The sequence below is a fragment of the Empidonax traillii genome, unplaced genomic scaffold (assembly GCF_003031625.1).
Source record: "Empidonax traillii isolate 1590-97213 ecotype Southwest subspecies unplaced genomic scaffold, ASM303162v1 scaffold15:size5535645, whole genome shotgun sequence".
NCBI classification, from domain to species: domain Eukaryota; kingdom Metazoa; phylum Chordata; class Aves; order Passeriformes; family Tyrannidae; genus Empidonax; species Empidonax traillii.
The window spans coordinates 4962858-4986659 of record NW_020955208.1 but is presented as its reverse complement, the minus strand read 5'-3'; the positions used below and the strand labels follow the sequence as shown (position 1 = coordinate 4986659).

At 43.6% G+C, this 23802-nt stretch overlaps 1 protein-coding gene across 1 annotated transcript; it reads right to left on the bottom strand.

Annotated features, from left to right (window-relative positions):
- Window positions 1–23802, bottom strand: PODN (podocan). The gene is made up of 11 exons (XM_027894643.1): window positions 23632–23802; window positions 20108–20346; window positions 18373–18466; window positions 16794–16858; window positions 12673–12782; window positions 10581–10737; window positions 8595–8710; window positions 6119–6776; window positions 3596–3744; window positions 1743–1944; window positions 1–682 (listed from the first exon to the last, which is right to left on the bottom strand). The coding sequence occupies exons 2-10, from the start codon at window positions 20339–20341 to the stop codon at window positions 1776–1778; spliced, it is 1752 nt and encodes a 583-aa protein (XP_027750444.1). The 5' UTR covers window positions 20342–20346; window positions 23632–23802; the 3' UTR covers window positions 1–682; window positions 1743–1775.

Here is a 23802-nt window from a genome sequence, read left to right as displayed (position 1 = left end):
TCTGGAAGGCAGACATACAGATTTTATATATATATATATATATTCACAAGAGAAATAGTTTTATCTTAAAACCTTTCTAAAACAGGAATATACTGCAGGCTTTGGCAGTAGAGATAAAATATTATGGGATCCAGCCTTACTTTGTTTTTCTCATCCAAATATACACATTGTTATAACAGAGGAATAGTTGCATCCAGAATTATTAGTGTTGCTTGATGACCAAAATGCCTCATAACACTGCTCCACACATGAAACTACCGCAAATGTTCACCTTGCCTGATCACCAACAGCTTCTCTGGGGTGGAGGGAAAGAAAAGAAGCTTACACATGGTTCACTTAAAATGCAGTGACAAAAATGGCATTTGAAGGCACGTGTTGAAAACAGTCCCATATTACAGATGGAAACAGTGAAGGAAGAGAAACAGAAGAAACAAAAGCCAGCTTTTGTGAGTTCCCGAGCAATCCCTTATGATCCTGGGTCTTGTATAAGATGATCTGGAAGCTTTGGAAAGGCATTCAGGGTCTTTCCCTGAATAAGGCACTGTAACACACTGTCTTCCATGAGCCTGGCTCAGTGCCACGACAGTTCCTGTGGAATTCATTGCACGTTCTGCTAAGTGTTCTCTGTATATCTAGAGAGATATATACACATAGACATATATGTAATTTTCCATATGTTTTCCTGCAAAACAGAAAAATAAAATAGATTACATAGTGCAATACAGAATTCAGAGTAAGATAAACTTACACGTGCCCCAAACTAAAGCAGATACACTGATTTTGAAGTTATATGTCCTCTAAGTCTGCAGATATAAATTACTTCTTCCCTCACAAAGTCTTCATACAGCCCAGCCTCGAGGTCTGATGCTTGACTTTCCAAGGAGCTTCTGCCCTTTCCAAGCCCCATCATCTTTTAAGCGTATTAGCACTATTCCTAGCAATTCCCTATGTCACTCTCCGTGACAAAATGTTGATTAGGGAGAAAGCTAATTTTCTTTTTCCACTCTTAAAGTTTAAACCTCCAGAAGTAAAGAGTATTCTGAACCTCATCGTCTTTGAATATAAGACGCTTAAGAGATACATTAAGCAGATCACTATTCTTATGGAAAAATGCATGTTCTTCAAACTTTATTCTCCCTTCATCTTTTCTTCTGCAGTTGAGTATAAGAGATTCAACTAGAAAGACTATTCTTTCCATAGGAAATAGACCAAGTATAGCATTATTTTCCCACTCCAAGTGGTCAGTGATTTAAGTACTGCTTGAGACAGGCTGTAATCTTAATGCCATGTTTAACAGACAGTGAGTCTAATCTTACTTTAATTTGCATAATTTTTTTAAATCCATTTCACATGGGCCTCTGCATGAGTAAACTTCACAGTTTGTTCTTTGTTTTCCTTTTGAACTACCTGCTTTAAAGTTATCATGAGATACCTTTTCATTTTTTGTTATCAGAATTAGTAAACAAGGACCTTTATATTTAACTGTTGTGCCTGCTGTGGCCATAAGCAGAAGCCACTGTGAACAATCCACTGCCACTGATAAAACACAGATATATACTGACTGTTTCATTTTACAAAATAATTTATTTCCAACCCTTCTTGATTTGCAATTCAGAGTCATGTTTTAGTGGAAGTCTTTGAGTCCAGGGCTCGATCACCCTTGTTATGCTTTAATCACATGTGTAAATGGGAATTATTTGTAAAAAAGTCTGAGAATTAGATCCTTGAACTACAGTTGTTACCTCCCACGTGGTGTGATTGTGTGAGTTCACATTTTATCTCAGTTCTTCTTCCTCTTCCTCATCTTCCATTTCCTCTTCTGAATCATCCTTATTCTTTGAACTGTTGCTGAATTCAAGGTTCCCTTCAATGTCCAGTACCTGTAAGTGCTTTAGGCTTTGGAAGGTACTTTCTTTCAGTGCTCCAACTGCAATCTTATTAAACCTGTAAACAAATAAAAAGGCCCTTCTGTTAAAATAAACCCATTTTCTATATCCAACACAGAAATGAGGAGACTTGGAGGAAACCATTCTGCAGAGTTCCTCTAACTTTCCACTGACCCAAGTTACTCTCTATCTTTACACTGACCCACAACAGCACTCCAGAAGTGCTGACTCCTCTGGATGGGGGAAGGAGACAAAATCATTATATTGGAATTCCTCCCAAAAAAATTCTTTCTCTTGCTATTCTGCCTTCTCCTTCCCAAAGAGGAGAGTCATCTGCTCCATAACCCACATTTCAAAGTGTAGCTTGGTTTTTCGTAAGATTCTCTGTCACCCCTTGATACTTCAATTCTTCACCCTCAAAACTCTAAATATTGGTACCAAGTATTCCTTAGGAAAGAAAACAACAAGCGGCAATTTTTCAGCTGTTATTTGTGTTTCCAGGAGCACGAATAAACTAATCTGCAGTTTAAGAACCTCTCACATTTACTGCTTGGTCTGCGACTTGTGAACACGCTTAAAATCATATTCTGTCTAATATTCCATATGTATGTTATTGTTTCACAGTGATTAATAGTCTCCCATTAAAAAATACGACTTAGCTTGGGTGGAGTTGCCTCCTAAATATGTTAGCAAAACTGTTTTGCAAATTCCTCTCTTCTTTATATAGAAATATAGAATGTGGTATGTGGTTTCTGGTTCACATCCAAGCATTCACTAAAATCTCATAAATGTGAGCAGCTGAATAGACAGACTGCTCTAATTTACACCAGACTTTGTAATTTCATTTGCCTGGTATGGAGTCATTCATCCAAAAAGGTATGCTCCAGAATTATTCAGAACTACAGGGCACTTTAGCTGCATACAGACAAAATAAGACCATATTTAGTCTTGTGCAGACTAAGCTTTTTGAACACATCCACTGGATCAGCTGAATCAAAGATTCTGTAGGGATTGGTAAGATAATTCTAATAAATATTTTCAGTAATATGCCATCAGTTTAAAACTGAATATATTAGTGGGACAGATTCTTGCTTCACTTCTTGTGGTATAAAGCTCTGCTTAAATCAGTTACATTACTGTGAGTTTACAGTACATGTAAAAAAGATCAGTATCCTATAAAAAAACATCCTCATCCAACTGATAGAGTGGGGAAAAAAAACAGTGAAGCTTCTAATCTTAGTTACGTAACTGTCACAGTTGTAACTTGCCACTTTTTTCTGACAAAACTATCAAGGGAATGTGCACAACTTCCAGGTCAGTCACACACCCTCACCAGAGGGGGGTTTTGTCAAAATCCAGGGCCAACAGGCACAGGCAGAGCTGCGCTTCTACAAGTGGGCTGTAAACTTCTGGCTCACAGTTGAATATTGGAATATGACACAATGTTAAACATTAATTTCCTAGAATTACTAACATGCCAATCCATTCGAATAAGCACAGAAAAGACAAGCTCTCTGAACAGAAAGAGCTTATTATATGTATCCCTGTCTTTCCTGAGCAGATGAACATCGTTTCCTCACATATTACTATAAAACAAAGTTGCTTATTTAGAAAGTTAGCATATTAAACACTTCCTAGAAAGTAAGCAATTATAAAGGGGACAAAGAAGAAAACAAATCTTATGGTTTTAAGTGGAAACTGGACCTTACCTGAGGTAAATCCCCTTTATTTTGGGTGTGGATTCAAAAGCATGCTCTGAAACCGTTGTGATCTTGTTGTTCTGGAGATACAGATATTCCAGAGATTCCGGCAGGCCCAGTGGGATGGAGGTCAGCTGGTTGCCAGCCATGTCTAGTGACTGCAAGGAAGAGACAAAAGAGACAACCAGGAGGCAAATAAATAACTGAATTTAAATATTAGAAACACTCCAGAAGAGATTTAAGTTTGAAGTGATATTTATTATAGCATAAACTAATTTATTCTACCTCTAATTTGCATCTAGGTAAGTGTGGCCAAGACAGTTCTACTCTCTTACATTGCTGTTTAGCATCCTGATTTCACATCAGACCTCATGCTGGTTTGTTTTGGAGCTCCAACATTTCTTTATCTCTGTCCCCAGGCTTTAGCCTATGCCTGCTTTAGGTAAATTAAAAACAGGCTGGCTTTGAGATATGCAAGAGAATTCCTTGGAAGCTGCTACTGCAAACACTTCCCTGGCTAAGGTTAGGGACTAGGTACAGCTACACATAAAAACATCTGGAAATACTCTAACGTGGAGGAAGACATCAGGACTAAAGGTCATTAGCACTCCTCTGTTTAATTTCATGCAAGAGAACAGATCAAGAGCAGTGTTCTGTTACCCTGTATTGCAGCATTTTCATAGCACTAAGCTGACACACACTACTTACACACTATTCAAAGCTACACTTTTGCAAACAACATGGTTCCAGTGTTTTTATTCCACACAATGCCAGTCTGGCAAACAATTATCGTAGAATCATAGAATTGTTTGGGTTGGAAAAATGCTTTAAGATCATTGAGTCCAACTGTTAATCCAGCACTGCCAAGTGCATTATGTAAAAGTCTTGCTTTGCAGTTGCAGAAAGTCTGCAGTGATTTCCATGGAAACGGTGAGGACTGAAGCCTTTACTGAGCACCTGCACGGTCAGGATCTTATGTGCTGGTTATCAGTCCAATGCACTCCAGTGCACCAACTCAGAAACCACTAGCACAGTTAAGCCCTTAATGATAAAAAATATTCAGCCATAACTATAATGGAAACAACTGACCAACAGTAACGCTGTTCCAAAGAAAAGCACCAGCCAAAAATGCACCATTAGTCCCACGGAGTTTTAAGTCCGTGCTCCTGTTTGATGGGAATGGGGTTTGCTGGGGGGTAGGTCCAACTGCAGGGCCAGTGTTTGATTCTCCAGCATGTTACTGTGGCTTGACACTGAGGAGTGACACGGGAGTGACAGTGGAATAAAAGTACCATGAAGTAGCTGGAATGGGCCCTACAAGAAGGAAAGCTTACTCCAACCAAGTCAAGCTGCCTAACAGATCTTATGACCCAATTTTGTTTGAAAATAAATCAACCTATATTTTTATTAAGGTACTGCAGAAAAACAATCTCAGCATCTGTAATTCTCAACAGCACCTTCCTTCCAGACTACTTTTCATGTTAGGTATATTTGCACACACACACACACACACACACACACACACACACACATGTAAGTGAGGCGCCAAACAAATGCCAAGTGTATTACTAAACCATGGGCCAAATCTGCAGCTGATGCAAACCAACAGCTCTGCAGATACTGTTGCTGCATTGCTGATTCATATTAACTGAAAAACAAGCTATTGTTTAGTCCCAGAAACAACAGAAAGGGCAATGTTCACACAGATTAACGTTTGGATTGTCTGGACACACACTGGGGCCAGTGTGCCACATGCTCCATGCCCCTTGTCCCTGACCTGCTCTGGGATGGGCACTCCTTGCCTGCACAGTGACCACACGAACCCGCAGTGGCTGCCCTATGACACAGGTAATGCTTTCCACTGCAGGAAAGGGGCTGTTGCCTGAAAGGAAATGCAGACTAATCCTTCAGCCAGTGTAATGATTGTGAAAGGTCATCTTGCACAGCACAAATGTGATTGTTCCAGCCTGCCTTATGGTTTGTGTTTAACTTTCTCCAACAATTAAGCAAATGAGAAGACTGCTGATTGAATCCAGACCTCCTAGCTGCTATCCAGGTGCCTTAGCCAGCTGAGCTGCTAAATCCTACAGCTTGGCCTGTCTGACTATAAGCTGATGTGGGGGCTTTGAGAATTAAGAGTGTTTTTGTTTATGCATTCCTTCCTCCTGCTGTCTCTATTCAGAGCTGATTTTAAATCTTTTGGGAGACAAGCTATTTGAAAGGCCTAATTTCAGTTTTAATGACAACATTCGCTAATGTTTATCTGAAAATATAGGACACTGCTAGGGCTCAGAAACAAAGCTGTCTTTACATTTCCTGGAATTAGCAGTCCATAGTGGGCCAGTGCCCTGGCCAGCAGTGGGAGGTACCCACCTCTGGCACAACAGCACATCATTTCTGTCTAGAACAGAGTGTGTAGCACTTACAATGCAAGCCCAAGCACATCTAGTACTGGTGTTATGCAGTTTGGCTTAGGCAGACAGACAAGGACATCAGCATCACTACAACAACTAGAGAAGGTGTTGTTTCTACCTGGAGACTGCTGAGTTCTCTCCAAGCTCTTGAATAAATTGAATTTACTTTCAGTTTATTGTTGCTCAAATAGAGTTCCCGCAGTTTTGTCATGCCAGACAAAGTCCCTTTTGGGATGATGCTTATCTCGTTCTCCTTCAGCTTCAGGACCTGCAAGTTCTTTGGAAAGCCAAAGGGGACTGTGTGGAGATTGTTTCCAGAAAGATCCAAGGACTTTAGCTGCCTCAGCTTACGGAAGGCCTCCCGATGGATCTGGGGACTTTTGAGCTTGTTGTAGCTCAGGTTCAGCTCTTCAAGGAAGTAAGTGGTAGCAAAGTCATTCCTGTTGATCTCAGAGATCTGGTTATGAAGGATCATAAGTGTTTTGACGCGCCGGGGCAGCCCACTGGGAATCCTTTCCAGCATGTTGTTGTACAGGTGGACAGTGTGCAGCTTTTTTAAGCCCTGGAAGGCTAATGGGTGAATCCCTCGGGCTTTTAGTTTGTTATTGTGGAGCAGAAGGTACTCCAGGTTCTTAATTTGGGTCAGCACATCTCTGTCAATCACCTTAATTGCATTCTTCTCCAGGTGGAGGAGGACGATGTTTCGAGGTAAACCACTTGGGATTTGTGAGAGGTTATTGCTGGACAAATCCAGGTATTCAAGACTAGACAATTTCCTTGGGAAAGAAGGAAAGAAAACATTCTCCATTTAGAATTTGGCAAGGTGAAATGATAACCAACTTCCCCTAGGATTTTACAATCTTTGCTTTAGAGTCTTTTTACCCAGGACAGCTCCCGCTACTGACTGTCCTTTTTGTCTCCTGGTATGACAGATGAGCACAGTAAAACAGGGAGCTCCTGTATCGCCATTAGGCATTCAGACTGGGCACTGCCGTTGCTCCCCAGCCACACCAGCCACAGAAACCTGCCAGAGCCCACAGACATCCAAACTGCCACTGGGCTGAGTTCTGCAGTCTCTGTTCTCTCCTTTGACACCACCGACAGCAACACAGGAGCACTTTCGGTGGAGAAATACCATGAGGAAGGTGCCATGGGAGAGCCATCAGAGCAAGAAACAAAACCTGAGCAGGAGTCATTTCTGTCTCTCTGAAAGGATATACTGAAACTGAAAAGCAGGTCTGCTTTTTAGATGATGAAATGTTCCTCTTATGTAAAGCAGAAACGCTAACTCAGTGTCCTGGGCTAAGGTAGTGAACTCCTCCTGACCCTCCAGCATTATGGAAGTGAGTTAGGACTAGAGCTGCTTTGTGTAAGCTACTGAATCTGGATTCCATGGTCTCAGTTGAAGCTAAATTAAATCCTCAGTTCAACCACTTATACCAACTGGATGTGGATCAATGGTATTATATGCCAGAACTGAGGAATCCTGGATTCCCTGTATTTCGAGTCAGTTTCTGAGTTCAAATGAGACTTTCCATCTGCATGGCACTACACAACCCATCGCAGGTGACTAGGAAGTGTCCAGGAAATGTGACAACTAATGCATTACAGAAATTACTTACTGGTTACTACATTGCTGTTCACAACTATCCAAGCATTGTCTGAATGAATAGATAGATTCTTTGGGTAAAGAGCTTCATTGCTGCAATTTGTAAGGTTTCCCCAACTTGGGAACTTCTTAACAGAGATTATATGTCCAACATGACCTGGAGGTGGACTCAAGACAGATGTAGTGAACTATTAAGGGAGGTTTCTAGGAATGGGAAATGGAAAATGAAAGCACAGTTTGATGCATTTTCATGTCTGGAGATCAGGAAAGTTTGCAGAACTAAGTTATGGGCAGGACCAATTATGTGGTCTGGATTTTCAGGTAAAACAAGGGCAACACTCAGAGCAGGCAGAGAAATAACCATTAACTTTTCCAAGTGCTAAGTCCCAGGCTAAATTTAGGACAGCCAAAGGCTATTTCTGTTGCACCAGTTTGTAGCAAAGCTTTTGCAGCCATCTGGCTACTGAGCAGCACCATTGCAGTCCCCTGCACTGGGGCACAGCTGGGCCAGGTCAATTCACAACTGTGTGTCTGTGGCTGCTTTCAAGTCACCTTCACGAAAACACAGAAGTGACTTCAGCAAAGATGAAAGTCTGGCCTTGACTTCCAGTGAACTGCTCTGGAAACTGGAAAGTCCAGAGCAACCTCAGTTTTGACTGGTTTGGAAGAACAGAGGCTGGCTGCCAACATTGTTCCAGGTGGCTTTTCCCAGAGGGCACTTAGTACCTGCTGGGAATGGGGCTGTGGAGTCAGGGGGCGGTGCAGTCTGATGTTCAGTGTTGTGCCTTTTGTACAAAACTATTCTGCAACCACTCACCCAGACCTCTGCCTTTGAGTGGCAGCATCTGAGAGCCAGCAGGGAAATGCACAGTGTCATTCAGCTTTTAACAAATTTGGTTTGTGTGGTGTCCTGTGTTCAGTGGATGTACAGCTGTACCCCAGGGGGCACAGACACAGAGGTACAAACGGCACAGCTCAGTCTCACCAGAAGGTTTCGTTGTCCATCCCCTCATTAGACAGGTAGTTGTTCTGTAAGTACAGCTCCCGCAGACCTGTGAGGTCACTGAAGGCTCCTTTGGGAATCTTCTCCAGCTTGTTGCTCTAGAGCACAAAGCACATTACTTGGCATGAATCGACACAGGCAATTAACCTTCAAGAGGGCTAGACATAAGATATTTCAGGGGGCATTACAATCCCACTGAAGAAATAAATACAAATACCAGGCTGAAATAATACAAACTGTTTTTATTGATTCCCCGTGGAACCTTTGGGCTAAGGAGGCAGAATTTGCTCTGTGCCTGCCAGACAGTTTTATTTTGCATTCATAGTCTTCCACCTATGTGCAATGTATAATGCAATTTAGGCAACCACCTCGGGAGTTTGCTCAGAATTTCTGGGTCTTGTAAGACAGATTTCACCATAAAGAAGAATTAGGCTGGAAGCTGGGAATCAGCCATCCTTCCAGCATTAATGTCATTCCCAGAGGTACAGTTCCTGAGTTTAATTACTCCCATGGCCTTAGTGTGGCTTTGGAGTAGCCAGCAGGCAGACACAAATGAAATATAAAACTAAATGCCACTTAGAAATTCTATACAGGAATTCTAGGAAATATAAAAGGATATATAAAACACTGACACTGAACTTATTAAAATTCCCTTGATCCATGTACATGCAATAATGGGATGGACAGACTGGACCAGATGCATGTGCCAGCTAATGTAGATAATCACCAAAGATAGATTTGGCCGAGTGTCTCAATGAATAGTAAAAGAAAAAAGATCTGTCACACCATAAGTACAGCTCCCAGACACTTTTGGTCCACTATTGGCTGTCTCTCATTTCCCATTGTCCTGTTTTCCCCCAGTCAAAATATCAAGGTAAATGTAACTGCTGGAACAGCAAATAAAACATTCATTTCTCTCCTCAGCATCTCTGCCCTTAACACAACTGGGAACAGCAGGGAAGGAGACAAGTTCAAACCATAATCCTCAGAGTCTGAGATCCCTTTGGGAGACAGTGATTACCTATAAATGTCCAAAAAATGCAAGGGACTAATAAATTCATACTTTGCAGAGAAATTCCAGTGATTTAAAGGATCGGACTGATCGCCTTTACTGCTCTTCAAGCTGCAGAAGCCTGTTCTCTAGAAGACTTTAACGGGAATTAGTGGTGAAACCTTCAAGGGAAAAGCGAGTTGGGAGGCAGCAGAGAACTGCCTTAGTGCAGGGGCTGATAACAGACTCCAGCCTAACCACGTCCAAGGAGCTGTCAGCACTTGGAGCAGGCAGATCCAGGGCTCCCCACCGCTGCAGCTCTGCCACTGTTACAGGGCTGGGATCTCCAGCACAGACAGGATGAAGCCTTTTTATCAAAATCAGATGACATGGAATTAAAAATGCTGGAGAGAAGTTCATACCATAACTTCTGCTATTGCACTGTTGCTGGAGAAGCTGTAGCTGCAGAGAATCACTGATCCAAAGTTGTCTGAATTGCCAGGGCAGTAGCAAACAGGAGTCACTGGTGCTGGGAAACTGTCTGTGTGAAAGGAGTTAGTGAGCAAAGCCAGCACATGGTGGGTAAGCAGCTGTCAGGAAAAACAGCACCAGTGGCAAACTCAACTGGAGAATGATCCACCTTCTTGCTCTACTATGTATTAATATCATTATTTGCAGGGAAGAGACCAACAATGCCACCACACAGGCATTTGCAATTATGTTACCCTGAAAACACAGAAAAGCATTTCTGTCCCCTCTGAGCATCTTGGTGTTTTGCAAAAACACACAGTTACTCATGGACAACAAAGGAAGGACATGGGAGACAGCAACAGCTGAGGATATAGCAGAGAAGACTGAAAATGGGCCTGGGGATGTTTCCAAGTGCACTGGAATGGCTTGGCTGTGTGGGCTGAATCCCACACAAACACAGAACTTTGTCACAACCCTAAAGGAATACAAAACTTTGTTGTCATTACCTGTAAGTGTAATTTATACAGTGCTGGAGGGAGGTTCTTTGGAACATACTTCAAGAAATTGCTGGACATGATGAGTATCTCCACATTAGCAGAGCCATTGAACATGTTATCAGGTAACCCAGCATCTGAAAGTTTGTTGTTATGAAGATACACAGATCTATGGGAAGGAGATAAAAGATGAAGTTCAACAGATAGTGAGGTATGGAGTTGGTTTTTTTCCTGGGAGAAAGCTGTTTAGAACTAAATTTCAATCTTTTCTTCTTTCCTTGAGTTAATTGGATTTGGTTTTAAAATGTACCCTTTAATTTAGGAAGGGATGTAGATGCAGCACTGAGTGGCTGGTCTCAATATTCTCTGAAATTTAGGTCTATTCAAAATCCAAACCTGCACATGAATACAAATTTCAGTATCTCTCCTAGAACTCAGAAAAGCATAAGATACCGACAGAAAGACAGCAGATTTAGTCTGGAAGAATTCTGGGTTTTAATCAGCCTCTGGGATGGAGAGAAATAGGGTTTCTTATTTCCCTTTGCTCTTCTTACTTTAAATCTTTAATATGCACAGAAGAGTTTTTCCAAGCAGGTTTTCAAAAATTGATTCATTCTTTCTTATACAGCTTTCAGTTCTGTACAAAACAATGGACCCCTATGAAGTTATTCCTGCTTTTCACTGGCTCAACTAAATGAATTCATTTGACTTCTTTTTACTGACTTTGATTCCCTCTCCCTTTCCTGTGTTTACCCCAAGATGCAGCAGGCAGCCAAATTTGTAGAGACAGGTTAAAACTGCAAAAGAGCACAGTATCAAAGTGTGCTTTTTCAACTTGTTCTTGGATTCTCCACCAGTTGCAGAGAACTTGGCAACATCCTTCTGGAAGGAAGGAAAGGCTCAGTATGGAAATACAATCGTGTGATCACACACTCCAGGGAGTTCAGAGCCACACTGGAAATATTGTTTACCCTGCATGGTCAGCTGTACTTTTAACTCACAAATATTTGCCCTTCTGAAAACCTTGCTTTCCAAATCATCAGTCTGAGACCATGAACTCCGCTGGGGGAAATTAAAACAACTGAAAAAACTGTGTTAGGATTTTATATCAGCAATCTTGGAAATCAGGGAGTTCCCATTCTGATTAAAATTAGTGTTGGTATAGGAGAGTGTGAAAATCACTTCAGAAGAGTCAGTAATTTCAATATGAAATCAAAACACAGCAGCTTCTGCACCTCAGATTAAGGAAGAAAACGTGTAAATGTGGTTTCTTTCATCATGAGATATTGCCAGAAATGTGTGAGTGACTCAGCCTTTTCAGGTTCCAAGAGCCCAAGAGACAAAAGGCCCAGTAAGTGCAGAGGAGCTGCAGTGGGAATGGAGAGTTGTTCAGTCCATCACAAGATCGGACTGCAGGGGCTCAGCTGGGTCAGCTGCTATCAACTGCTTCCAAACTTGGCTGCAGAAATTGCTCCCAGCAGAGTTTGGGAGGTCTCTGCAGGATTTGCTGCCAAGTGCCCATCCAGATTACTCAGAGCCCCTTTGGAAAAGCCCCTGTCTCCCAGGAGGTAGTCTGTGTGCATCTGAATTTGGGATGGGCCAATGTGCTGCACTGGATCCAGCTGAGCAAATCCCCACCTGAAACCAGCAGGGACTTTGACACCAGGTCTGAGGGTATGAGCCACTTCTGAAGGTGCTGAAGCTTTCATGGAATTGAGTTATACTCACCTGCACTGAGTACTGCGCCCTCCACCCCATTTTATTCTTAAAAATGAGTGGACTAGAATAAAACTAGAGATTTCTAAACATTAATCTCCATTTTGAGAAACTAAAGCTGTTCTTTTCAACTCTTAACTGACACACAGATGAAAGGGGGACAACTTCATTTTATATATGCAAAAGGGTCTGGCAGCCAGTAAAAGCCCTTGGAATGTGTTTGTTTGAGAGATTATTTGATCTTTCATGCTGAGAATAATAAACAGTCAACTTCTCTCCAAAAAACACAAGTGGGCAATGACATGGCTTAGCCAGATAGTTTCTTATCACCCACCAATTGTATCCAAGCAGTGGCAGGACACTGTTGTTTTACTTCCCAGTCCCTTACCTCAGGTTTGGTTTCTGTCCAAATGTGAGCCCATATATCTTAGTGAGATAATTGGCTGCAAAATCTGCACTGATCAAGGCATTTGGTAGGAATTTCGGAGCCACTGTTAGCTGGAAAAGAAATATACAGGGGAATTCAAATTAAATGCAGCAAATGTTTTAACCAAGTACTAGACAAGCAATAAAACACTTGCAAATTTATCTTCTCTAAATGGTCAAAAATAAATTAAACTGATGTGGACTGCATGAACAAAAACAAATTGTCCCCACTCACTAATCTCTCCAGGAAGGAGACAGGCTTTTGCTCTAAGATATGAGAATGTTTGTTTGGGTTGGAAGAGTCCTGTCTCTTTTTGGTGGAAGATATCAAGAGATTGTTATTCAGAGAGCAAACACTTTGCTTATTATTGTTCCTAATTCCTTGGTTTGCTGTGCCAAGAAACTCCAGCCCACCTCACGGTGACCTACTGCTTACTCCCTTCTGAGAGGGTTTTAGGGAGGGTGACTGTCACTTCATGTATCTGTTCCATTGCATCCATTTATGGGGATCTCTGCAATGGAGGATCCAGGTTCCCAAAGAACAGGAATGCTGGGTTATCAAAAGGGACTTCAAAGCCAAGAGCTACTGTACAGTGATACCTTTTCAATAAACAAGTGATGTATCAGAAAATACAGAAAGGTTCTGTCTCCAAAACTTAATAGTTGACAACAGGTACAGGATTGAATGTGTTTCCTCTTGGTCTCTTGCTGGTTTTATCGGGGATTTTGAAAAATAACACCAGAAACACGTGCATCTGAGCAAACTGGTGGAGTGAAGAGCACTGATCAAATTAAGCTCAGTTTTACAGAGCTTCCAGATAATGCAATAGCCAGGTTCACTGAGTGGCTGTTAATAGCAAAGTCATTCACCTGGAAACCAGGAATACAGGTTACAATCCAGGCTGGAGGAGCGTTTTCTGGGAAGCATAAACCCTTAACATTTTTGCATGAAGATTAAGGCCTTGGGAGACAAATTATTAACACAGTGGTGTAACAGAGACTCCTTGGGCACAGAAGCAGAAGGCACTGAGTTGCAGTGGGCAGGTGCAGTCTCTGTGGTTACAGGTGTTCATTGCTGAGACCACCCAATATTTTATGTACACTTGGGAGAGAACTTTTCTAGTGAGATACTGAATTCATTGTCATCTAAAGCTTTGAGATCAGGATAGGAAATTGGGACGATGAAATCTGTATCCAGCTTGAAGTTCATGGAATCTGTGAAGCTTCTTCCTCACAGCTCTGTTGTGTGAAACAGAGCCCCGTCCTTTCAGCCAGCAAGGCACAGCAAGACTCACAGGAGGAGAAAACATATTTTTCAAATTTTTTATGATAGCATAAAACCAAAAATATTTAAAATATGAACACTGTGTGAGAGAACAGATATTTCACTGGAGAACTGCCTAACCCAAGCCTTAAACTATGTATTTACCTAAAGGGTGTCTAAACCCATCTAGTGTGTCAAGTGTGCATTGATGAACTATAGCCATGAACTTCCGATTTACTGGACTCATAATGCAGTCCTTTCTTTAACAAGGATGAGAGTACATTATTTACTGTTCTTCATTTTCAGCTGTCCTGAAATCTCCATCCTTAGCCTGTCTTAATTGTTTAAATCACCAACACAGAAAAGACCCTTCCCACAAATGACACTCCTGTCAGTATTCCCAGGTACACAAGCAGTGGAATTAGGCATCCTGCACATTACTGCAGTTGCCACAGTGCAGCTCTTGGATTTATGGCAATCTTCCCTCTCCTGATGTGGGAGATGTGCTACCAGGGAACCGGATAAACCTTTCTCTCTGACTAGGAAGGTCTGACAGTGCCTCAAATAAGTCTCTACTGTGACATAATAATGTTGAGAATTCAGACACAGGAAACAAGACTTAATAATTTTCACACAGGGTGGCACATTAAAGCTCTTCTCCAGAAATATGGTCAGTTAGGTCATAACTTTTACATAAAACAAAGGGCATGGCTCAGACATGTGGAATGAGAGACATCAGAACCACAAGAAAGAAGAAAGAGAAAGAGAAGTTTCATCCGGAAAGAGTTTTCACTTGCTCAGGGCTTTGCTTTGGCATTTCAGCACTCGGTCATGAGACTGATTCCACTGGTTGACTGCTTGAAGGATTAATGCTAGGTTGTTATAAGTAGTAGCAACAATGAAGTTGACTGAACAGCTTTGTCCAATTTATTGCCTAACAATCTGCATTTCTCCAGCTGCAATTTCCTTGCAGCTTTACTGCTGGACCTGCCTTTCCAGAGAGTGTTTTCTCCACTGTTAGCTAATGAATTCAGAAGGTTAATACAAAAGTTATTACCAGTTTTGAAAAAAGTCTTCTTGCTTCGATCAAGCTTTGATATGAAACAGAAGTCTTGGATCCGGGTGAATCCCGGATCACTTTGGGGATATGAGGAAATGCAAAACCTTCTGTCACCAGCTTAGAGTAAACCATGACAACTCAGGACCTATAGTTTGGTGAAATAATTTCTTTACTGTGCATACTGTATGAGAGATACAAAACATGAGAATGGGGTGAAAAATTAGAAAGGAAACTACTGCATCCCTTCTTTCCTTGAAGTACTTGTCCCTCATAACCCACAGAAGGCTTTCAGTTTATTACATTTCTTTTCTCTGGCCACCTATGCCAGTTTAATGAAAGATGGTTTAGCTACATCTGATGGGATCACAATGGAAGATAAAGACGCATTAAGATAATCCATAAAACAAGGAGTAAACTACCAGCAAATCCCTGCTCTCCTCCAGACACCGCAGTAACTTGATCTGCACTGTTTCCTGCAGTTTGAAGCCAATCTGGTTTGTCCTGGCTTGGGATTTATAAAGAAATGTGTTATTTTTGTGGGTGCACAACTTCTCACTATAACTGCTTCTGACATTCGCTGATGTTGGCAATTTCTTTTGGGACTCTTTTTTCTCTGCCGTAGAGCCAGAAAAACCAAACACTTTGTTTTGTCACACGGGGAAAATCAGAGTGCAAGGTTCTGGAATATTAGTCACAGTCTGGCTTGTTCCTTTTTATGGGGTTATTAACTGCCAAGACTGTTACATGGAAATGGTGCTTGAAAGGGAGAAAAGAACACAATGTTACTGTACTGAGGAATGGGTTCTATTCTCACTCACTCCATACATTTCTGTATGGAGTGATTCTGGATGTGTCTTGGAAATCTGAATGGGGCCACATGTATTTAATCAAAACATCAAATGGTCCCAGATTTTAATAGGATAATAAAATATATATAAAGACATAAATATATATAGAGAGAGAGGGAGGGTGGGATGGAAGGGTAGGATTTTTGTAGACAAAGAAGCTCTGTCTGATGTTTTAACTTATATTTTTCTGTGGTAGCCCAGTTTCTTCTGTAACAAATAATTGTGGACAATCACAGGGGATAAAGAAAGCCATAATGGGAACCACCCAGATGTAAGGGTATGTGAGAAGCTATTTGATTTCCTAGCCTTGGCAGGAAAGATGGGCTTCTGTCAAGACATCCAACTGGGGTCAGTAACAGGAAAGCACTCAGGATCTTCTCCCCTAGAAAAAGCAATTCAGCTCCTGCCACTGCAGTTGAAAGAATAAATTAATAACTGGCACAGTTCACTGTGTGTGGGTATCCTCCCCATATCAAACCTAAGAAGAATGGGAGTCAGGGAAAACTGGACAGCCTTTGACAGATCTTGATGGCTCAAACACAGGTACTAGACCTGTTTGTTCTCAGATTTTTGAACCAGCCTCATCTGATAAGATAGGCAGCGTTTCACACCATTCCCTCACAGTTTATTTGTATACAGGCAGGACCAAATGTGCATGCAGCTGATCCAAAGCCCACTGAAGACAGTGGTATTTTATGCATGCAGAGGCTTTTTGTACCTCCCTACACAAAGAAAACCTTTCACCAGTTGCACGTACTGATTGTCTTGACCTTAGATGGCCCTGTATTAGAATATCACTTGAGCACACTTTGCTTATGTAGTATGTACATTTTAAAAGAATTGACAACTTGCTCATTTAACTTCCAGAACCAATTTGGAAAAGAACTCTGAAAGGTTTCAGAGCCACTTACCTTATTGTTTGCCAGGTACAGATAATTCAGGTTCTCCAGATGTTCAAATGCTTCCTCTGGCAACCCTTAAAAACAGGAATAACTAATCAGTGACAGTGGCACCTTACTGCTCCTCTGAGTGAAAATACCAGGGGGCAGCTTTCTCTCTCAGGTATCGTTCGTGTGAAATTGAACTATTTTTTTATGGCCACTGAAACAATCTGACTCACTCCTATTGTTATTTTTTTTAATTAAAAATGCCACAAAACAAAACTGGCTGTTAAGAGCAATGGAAGGCTATTAGGAATGCTGAGCATACAAGGCTTGTGGCCAACCCCCCTGGCCGGGGTCAGGGACAGAGCTGGGCAGACCCCCAGTACAGCTGATTATCGGTACTTGCAGCAACCACACTGTCTGAGCAGTTTCTTTTATACTTTGCTTATGATTCTGCAAATCTTTCTTCTTGCAAGGGCATAATCTGAGGTTGCTTAATGAATGGATCTGATTATGACTACATTGCCAAAATCACACCAGTATCTGCATGTCACAACCCTTCCCTTGCTCCCCACAGTAGAGAGATAGATCCATCCACACAGTCACCAGCTCAGAGCTTATCCTCCCCCAGGAATTACCAATTTTCAGCTGAGTCACTCCACATCCAGCTGCTCACACAACCACAGTTGCAGTCACAATGGAAACACTGCAAGTAACACTTTCCCCTGGCACTGAGATAACCAGGAGTCAAAGGTGAAGCCGTTTGCCATGTCAAAACACCTTGGAAGCTCAGGGCTGCACTGCAGCTTGTGAAAGGAACAAGGCCCAAAGGTAATAATATCAAAGGCTGAACCTTTGAGGCACAGCCTTCCCCATGCTGTGTAGGAGTGCTGTGCCCGGGGGCCCAGGGATAATATCCCCACATTCTCAATAAAGGCTGTCCTCTGACATTGCAATAAGGAAAGCAAGAGCATTCAGATCACAAGTAAATGTGATGCACAAGTTAACAACGATTAGATCTTTGGTATCCCATATCATGCTTTCTTACTATTTACTACAATTCCTGTTTCTTTTGCTTTCCTTATTAACTTCTTGTCAAGTTTCCCTCATAAGCATATGGCAGAGCAAGGAAAACCTGCCTACTAAAATCAGAATGGTTTTGGGAGGGTAGAAATGTCCTTATTTGCAATATATACTAAATTCAGGGAGGCTAGAACTGGACTGAACTCCACTAACTGCCTGCCCAGACTGAACTGAACGAGGTCGGTCAGGAGGAAATCACTGAGCACGTGGAGGTTTCTGGTTCCCCAGTGCATTGCAAGGAAGAGCCTGAGGGACCAGAGGGAGTTTCCTGGCCAAGGAGATCTCACGCCACAGCACACAGAGCTGCTGCCAGGTCTCCTCCTGGTTCAGCACGGCTGCATTCTTGTACACTGAGTCTTGTGTTTCAGATGATAAAGTGTCTCCACGATCTGTGTGATGGCCAAAGGAGCGAGGCTTGCAGAGAACCACTCCAACCAAGTCAATCCATCACTTTGTGGCTTTCTTTATCAGGTGTCACTGGTGTTCTGGAGGCTCAGTCCACCCCATGGCTCTGCCAGCTCACCTTTTGAAGTCAGCCTGTTGTTTTGCAGATTGAGAGTTTCCAGTCTGTAAAGACGAGCAAGTTCTTCTGGAAAGATTTCTTCTATTTGGTTATTCTAAGAAAATGGAAAGAATTAATCATGAGCAATGTAATCCAAGAAGGATCCCAGTAAAACCAGACTGTGAATAAAATCTGGAAGTGACTCCACCATGCCAAATCACTGTCAGGACTCCTCTCCATAATAAGCCATACTCAAATCTCAAAACCAAGACATCCAAACCCAGCAGCATTGGATGACCTGAACTTCTGCTCATCCCCAGCAATACCTTAAGCACTGGTAGCACACAGAGTGAGATTATGCCTGGCAAGGCCCATAATCCATCTGCCAAAGCCAAACCTCGTGGCTGCAGCACAGCAGCTGCTACAAGGTTGGCATGGTGGATTTCCAAGTTTATCACTTCTGTTATCCCTGGGTTGTTTGAAAAGCCACTTGTCACAGACAGGGAGTGTCAAACTGGGCTCACCTTCACTAGTCCCACTGTCAGGGGTGACTGCCATCAGATTTTCATTAACGTGTTGATTAACATTTTGACCATTAATGAGTGATTCTATTTTAGCATCTAAGGGACCAGTTAAAGTTCTGCTGTGCTGGAAGCCAGGCCAGTGCACAGAAAGTGACAGCTGCTGCTCCAAAAAGCTGCTTTGCTTTTGGCAACAGAGGCAGGAGCCATGGCTAGCACACGCCTGGGACAGATCTGCTGAGGAAGGTGCCAGCTTACGTTACCATTTTTCTAACTGGAAAGCTCTGAACAAAATTTGCATTTCATCCGTTGGATAGAACTGGCAGATAGGAGCGATAGACCAAAAGCAGTTGATTAAGGGCAAGGCACTGGAAATCCTGGAACTGCTGCCGCTGCTCAGAGGTGGCACAGCCACAGGGCTGCCATGCTCTGGCCCTGCCACACCTGCAGGTGTCAGAGCACTGCCACAGAAAAGACACCTGCCCAAATGCTGGTCATAGGCATCAATTAACTAACAGCAGAGCATGGAAACCTGCTGACAGTCCAGGACATCCTGCTGCTTCTACCTTAAGCTGTAATCTCACAATCTTACAGGTCCTTATCCTGACAAGACATAAGGTCTCTGGAGTGGAACCATTTGCTGCAGGCATGACATCGGTGTCCCTGCCACAGGCAGTGCCACTGGGGGTGAGGGAAGGCACTGGCTGTGTCACCCCTGCTCCTTGCTCAGTTCGTGTGCTGAGGGAGAGACAGGACACGAGGAAACACGGGCTGGCCCTGTGTCTGCTCTGGTTCACTGTGTCTGCAACACCTGCACTAACAGCCAGAGCTGCCCAGAAAATTCTCATTATTGAAGTAACTTAGCCCATCCTTCTCAAAGACACCTCAAAATGAAAGGCCTTCACCAGAAACAGTTATTTTTAGTTCGGACAAAAATTCTTCTCATGAAGCTGAGAGAGACTAAGGAGAAAAACTTCGTGTCTTTTGCCCTCCCTGGATCTGAGGGGAGAGAATAGTGCCGATAGCCAGGCCCATCCGTCGAGTTTAAGAGCTGCGCCCGCTGCACCTGCGACTCCCGGTGGGCAGCCGGGGCGGGGCTGAGGGAAGCGGGCTGAGGGGAGCGGGCAGGGCCGGGCTGAGGGCGGGATGTGGGCGGGATGTGGACGGGATGTGGGCAGGATGTGGACGGGATGTGGGCAGGATGTGGACGGGATGTGGGCACGGCGCGCCCTTACCTGCAGCGACAGGTGGTTGGTGAGCTCGGGCAGCAGCAGCGGGAACTCCTTGAGGTCGATGCCGCCGCAGTCCACGACGCCCTCCTGGCTGCAGCCGCAGTCGCGGGGGCAGGCGGGGCCGGGCCGCGGGGCCGGGCCGCCCCCGGGCTCGGTGTGGGTGTGGGCGGCGCAGCCCAGCGCCAGCAGCGCCGGGAGCCCCAGCAGCGCCAGCAGCGCCCGGCCGCCCGCCGGCATCGCCCCTGCGGGCCGGGACAGCGGGTCAGCCCCGGGGCACGGCCCGGACCAGAGCCCGGCGCCGGCCCCGGTCTCCCGGGGCGCCTTCACGCCCTCTCAGCGCGGTTGGGGCAGCGGGATGCGGGCCCCGGGCACGGCATCCCCCGCACCGGACCCGACGCCTCCGGTTATTTATTGCTTTTTTCATATTGAGAAATGCCAGGTGATCCCGGAGATTCATGCACTGTTAGTTCACTGTGGCTGTCGGTCGCACTGCTCCTCACAGTTTTGCTTAGGAAGAAACTCTTCTCGTTATTTAAACAACACAGAGGCTGGACAAGAGTGGCTCCCGGAGGTGCTGCTACACGTGCACGGAGCAACAACAAAACCTCACGGCTACTGAAAACAAAATGGGCTTCCTATGGATTTTGGACAGTGCTGATCTGAACCTAAGAGGCCTGGCTCATGTTCAGCTTTTATCTTTCTGGCAGCAGGTTAAAATAATCCAAACAGAAGTTGGATATCGACTGGAGCAGCCAGCTGGCCCTAACCCAGCCCCCTCGGTCCCATTTGTTGCCCTTCTCAGATTTCATACATAAAGGTTTGCAGTCAGGGCTGGTTATGGCTTGTCTTTTATCCTCTTGGCTATTCTAATCAAAAGCATTCGACAGTGATGAGAATTAGTTAGGCTGATGGTTTAAGGTGAAAAGGCACAATGGATTCATGACATGAAATAAGTACTCTGTTCACCTCTGCCATCCCACATTCCTTCTTTGCATCAGAAACAAAAACCTCCCAGAGCCAGACTGGCAGCTGTCAGAACTGCACATCTCCATTTACACCCACTGGGCTTTGCTGCTTTGCACCATGGGCTCTCACAGATTTTGGGTGCTTGGGGAGCATTGGACAGATCCTGCTCTCAGTCACAGTCATGACAATCTTAAATAATTTCTTTAAACACTGACTCATACTTGAAGAAATGGGAGCAAGTGGGACTACAGGGCAGGGCATCCCCCAAGACATGGATGGTTTTGCTTTTTTAAGCATTTAACATTGTGTGCTTGATCCCTCTTCCCCCTGCTCCACTATTTCACAGCTTCCATATAGCTGAATATAATGAAATTATTCTCTTTTATAAAACATTCCTTGTATGCCAGCTAAATATTAACAGTGAGATCAAAACTGGCCATATGAGTATGCCAACAGTGGATTAGTAAAATCTTTACTATTTGGTGACCTAATCCCAGAAAATATTTCAGAAATCTTAGAGAAAATAATCCCAGAAAATATTTCAGAAATCTTAGAGAAAATAATCTCAGAAGGTATCTCAGGTCTCTAACAAAGTATTTTCCCTATATATCAGCTTACCCTTATAGATACTTATAAAAGAAACTAAAGAAAAAAATCTTTTATATGCAGGTCCCAACCAGCCCTGCTGTAGCAATACAAACAGTCACATCATGGTTGGGACTGGGCTCTAAAGATTTGCAACATGCTGACTTTTCCACATATGCAGCTGAAAGGATGTTAAAAAATTAACAGGAAATATTCTATCTATTGCACAATAAAATTGCAGAGGCAATCCCATCCCCTTGCCATCAATATGCACACTATTTTCTGCTACAATGCCTTTGGAGTGAATGCTGCTCTAGCACAGGGAGACACTTTGGATACAGGAACATCTGTGTACATCTGGAGTGCAGGCAGTAAAACCAGGCATGACTGTGATTTTTAGTTCAAAGAAAGTCTGAGGTAACTCACTCCATTTCAACTCATTCCCATGGGCCTGATCCAAAGCCTTCTTAAGAAACTTTTCTAAAGGACTAACTCAAAACCCACCAGAAACAGTCCTCTTGCCTGGCTGTAGGTGGGCTTTGGATCAGGTCCTGCCACCCAAAGACTGAAGGGACCCTGAAACCAGCTCAGGAGCTTCTGTGGCTGCATCTTTCTGAGTCCAGACAGAACTGGCACCTGCCCTTTGGTGCCCCACAGCACCACAGACATGGTGCTAACAAAAGGCACAGTCTCCAGAGGTAAACTGAAGTTTCAGGAGTTACTCAGTGACCACAGTTAACCTCAATAAACAACAGAATCCCTTTCAAAGTATCTCATCTCTGTTATCTATTATTGTCCACACACATTCTCACAGGACACACACACACAGAAAGGAAAAATATCCAACAAATGAGAGGATTCTCTCTTAAAATCAACAGCTTAACTGAGTTTGTTGCACTGAATATCCTTGCTAAAATCTGCAGCTGAAAGGCAGACTGCTGCTGCTGCAGGTTCTGACAACCCAACTTTTAAAACAAATAAAGTGCTGAAAAACTCACCTTTGCTGTCAGAACTGAGCTGAATGGAGAAGAACATTTGCGTTGCCCCCACAGGCTCCCTCGCTCATGCCATGTCAGTGACATGCACTGAGCTCACAGCCAGTCTCCCCTTTCCCAGCCAGATCCTTTCCAGATGTGAGCAGCAGAACAAGAGAGAGCAACAGGCAACCCTCTACCAACGAGAGCTTCCCGCACTTCCCAGCGAAATCGGAGAGGAATTTTCCAAAGTCACCATATGGGAAAATGTGAGTAGGAAAGAGGAAGCAGCTATAGACTGAATAGAAAGCCTTGGGAAATAAACAATCCCCCGTTACTTTTTGTCAACAGAGATCGCAGGCTCCGTGAGCGATGCCAAAAGCCAGCGTGCTGGAATTGGCACAGGAGAAGCAGAGATGGTGTGTGCTTCTGCATTTCCTTGCAGCAGACTGGAGCTGCACTGGGACTAGATCTTTGATTTTAGCTGCATTCAACCCAAAATCTGAATCCCAGGTGGGAATGTCCTCCCGTTCTCTGGGGGTCTGGTTCAAATTAGCCACAAGAGACAGATCAGCAGTTTTTCCTGCATTTCATCTCCCTCCCCTTTAACTCTCCCTTGGTTTTCAACCTATCAACTGATCTTCAGGGACCAGGGATCGACAGGCTGAAACTACAGAAGTTTTAGAGGCAAAGTCCCCAAATTTGCTTCAACACCCCATCTACCCAATCTCTTTTTTATCTTCTAAGCCCCACATTACAGCACTGACATCAGAACCTTCCACTACACACACACACACCCCCCACTCAGCCCAGAAGCCTCCCATTCCTTATTTTCCCCCCTCTTCGTGAAAGCACAGAAACCCCCTGTTGGTAACACAGTATGCTCCAAGTGCAGCAATACTTCCAAGAAAGCAACACAGCTTTTTATCCCTGACAGCAGAGTTCCTATTTTAAATATAAAGCCACCTGTTCTGTGAATGCCCCCAGAGCTCCATACAGTACCTCCACAGAACCTGCAGGGGATCTGTCCTCACCAACAACACGACCTTCTTGCTGAATTCCAAATAAAGGGACACTGATTCTTTGCTCTCCACTCCAGCTGAACTAAAGCAATTAAGTTATTTCCTCCCTCTCTTCATCCAGGCTTATATCAACTGGAACTGATCCCCCTCT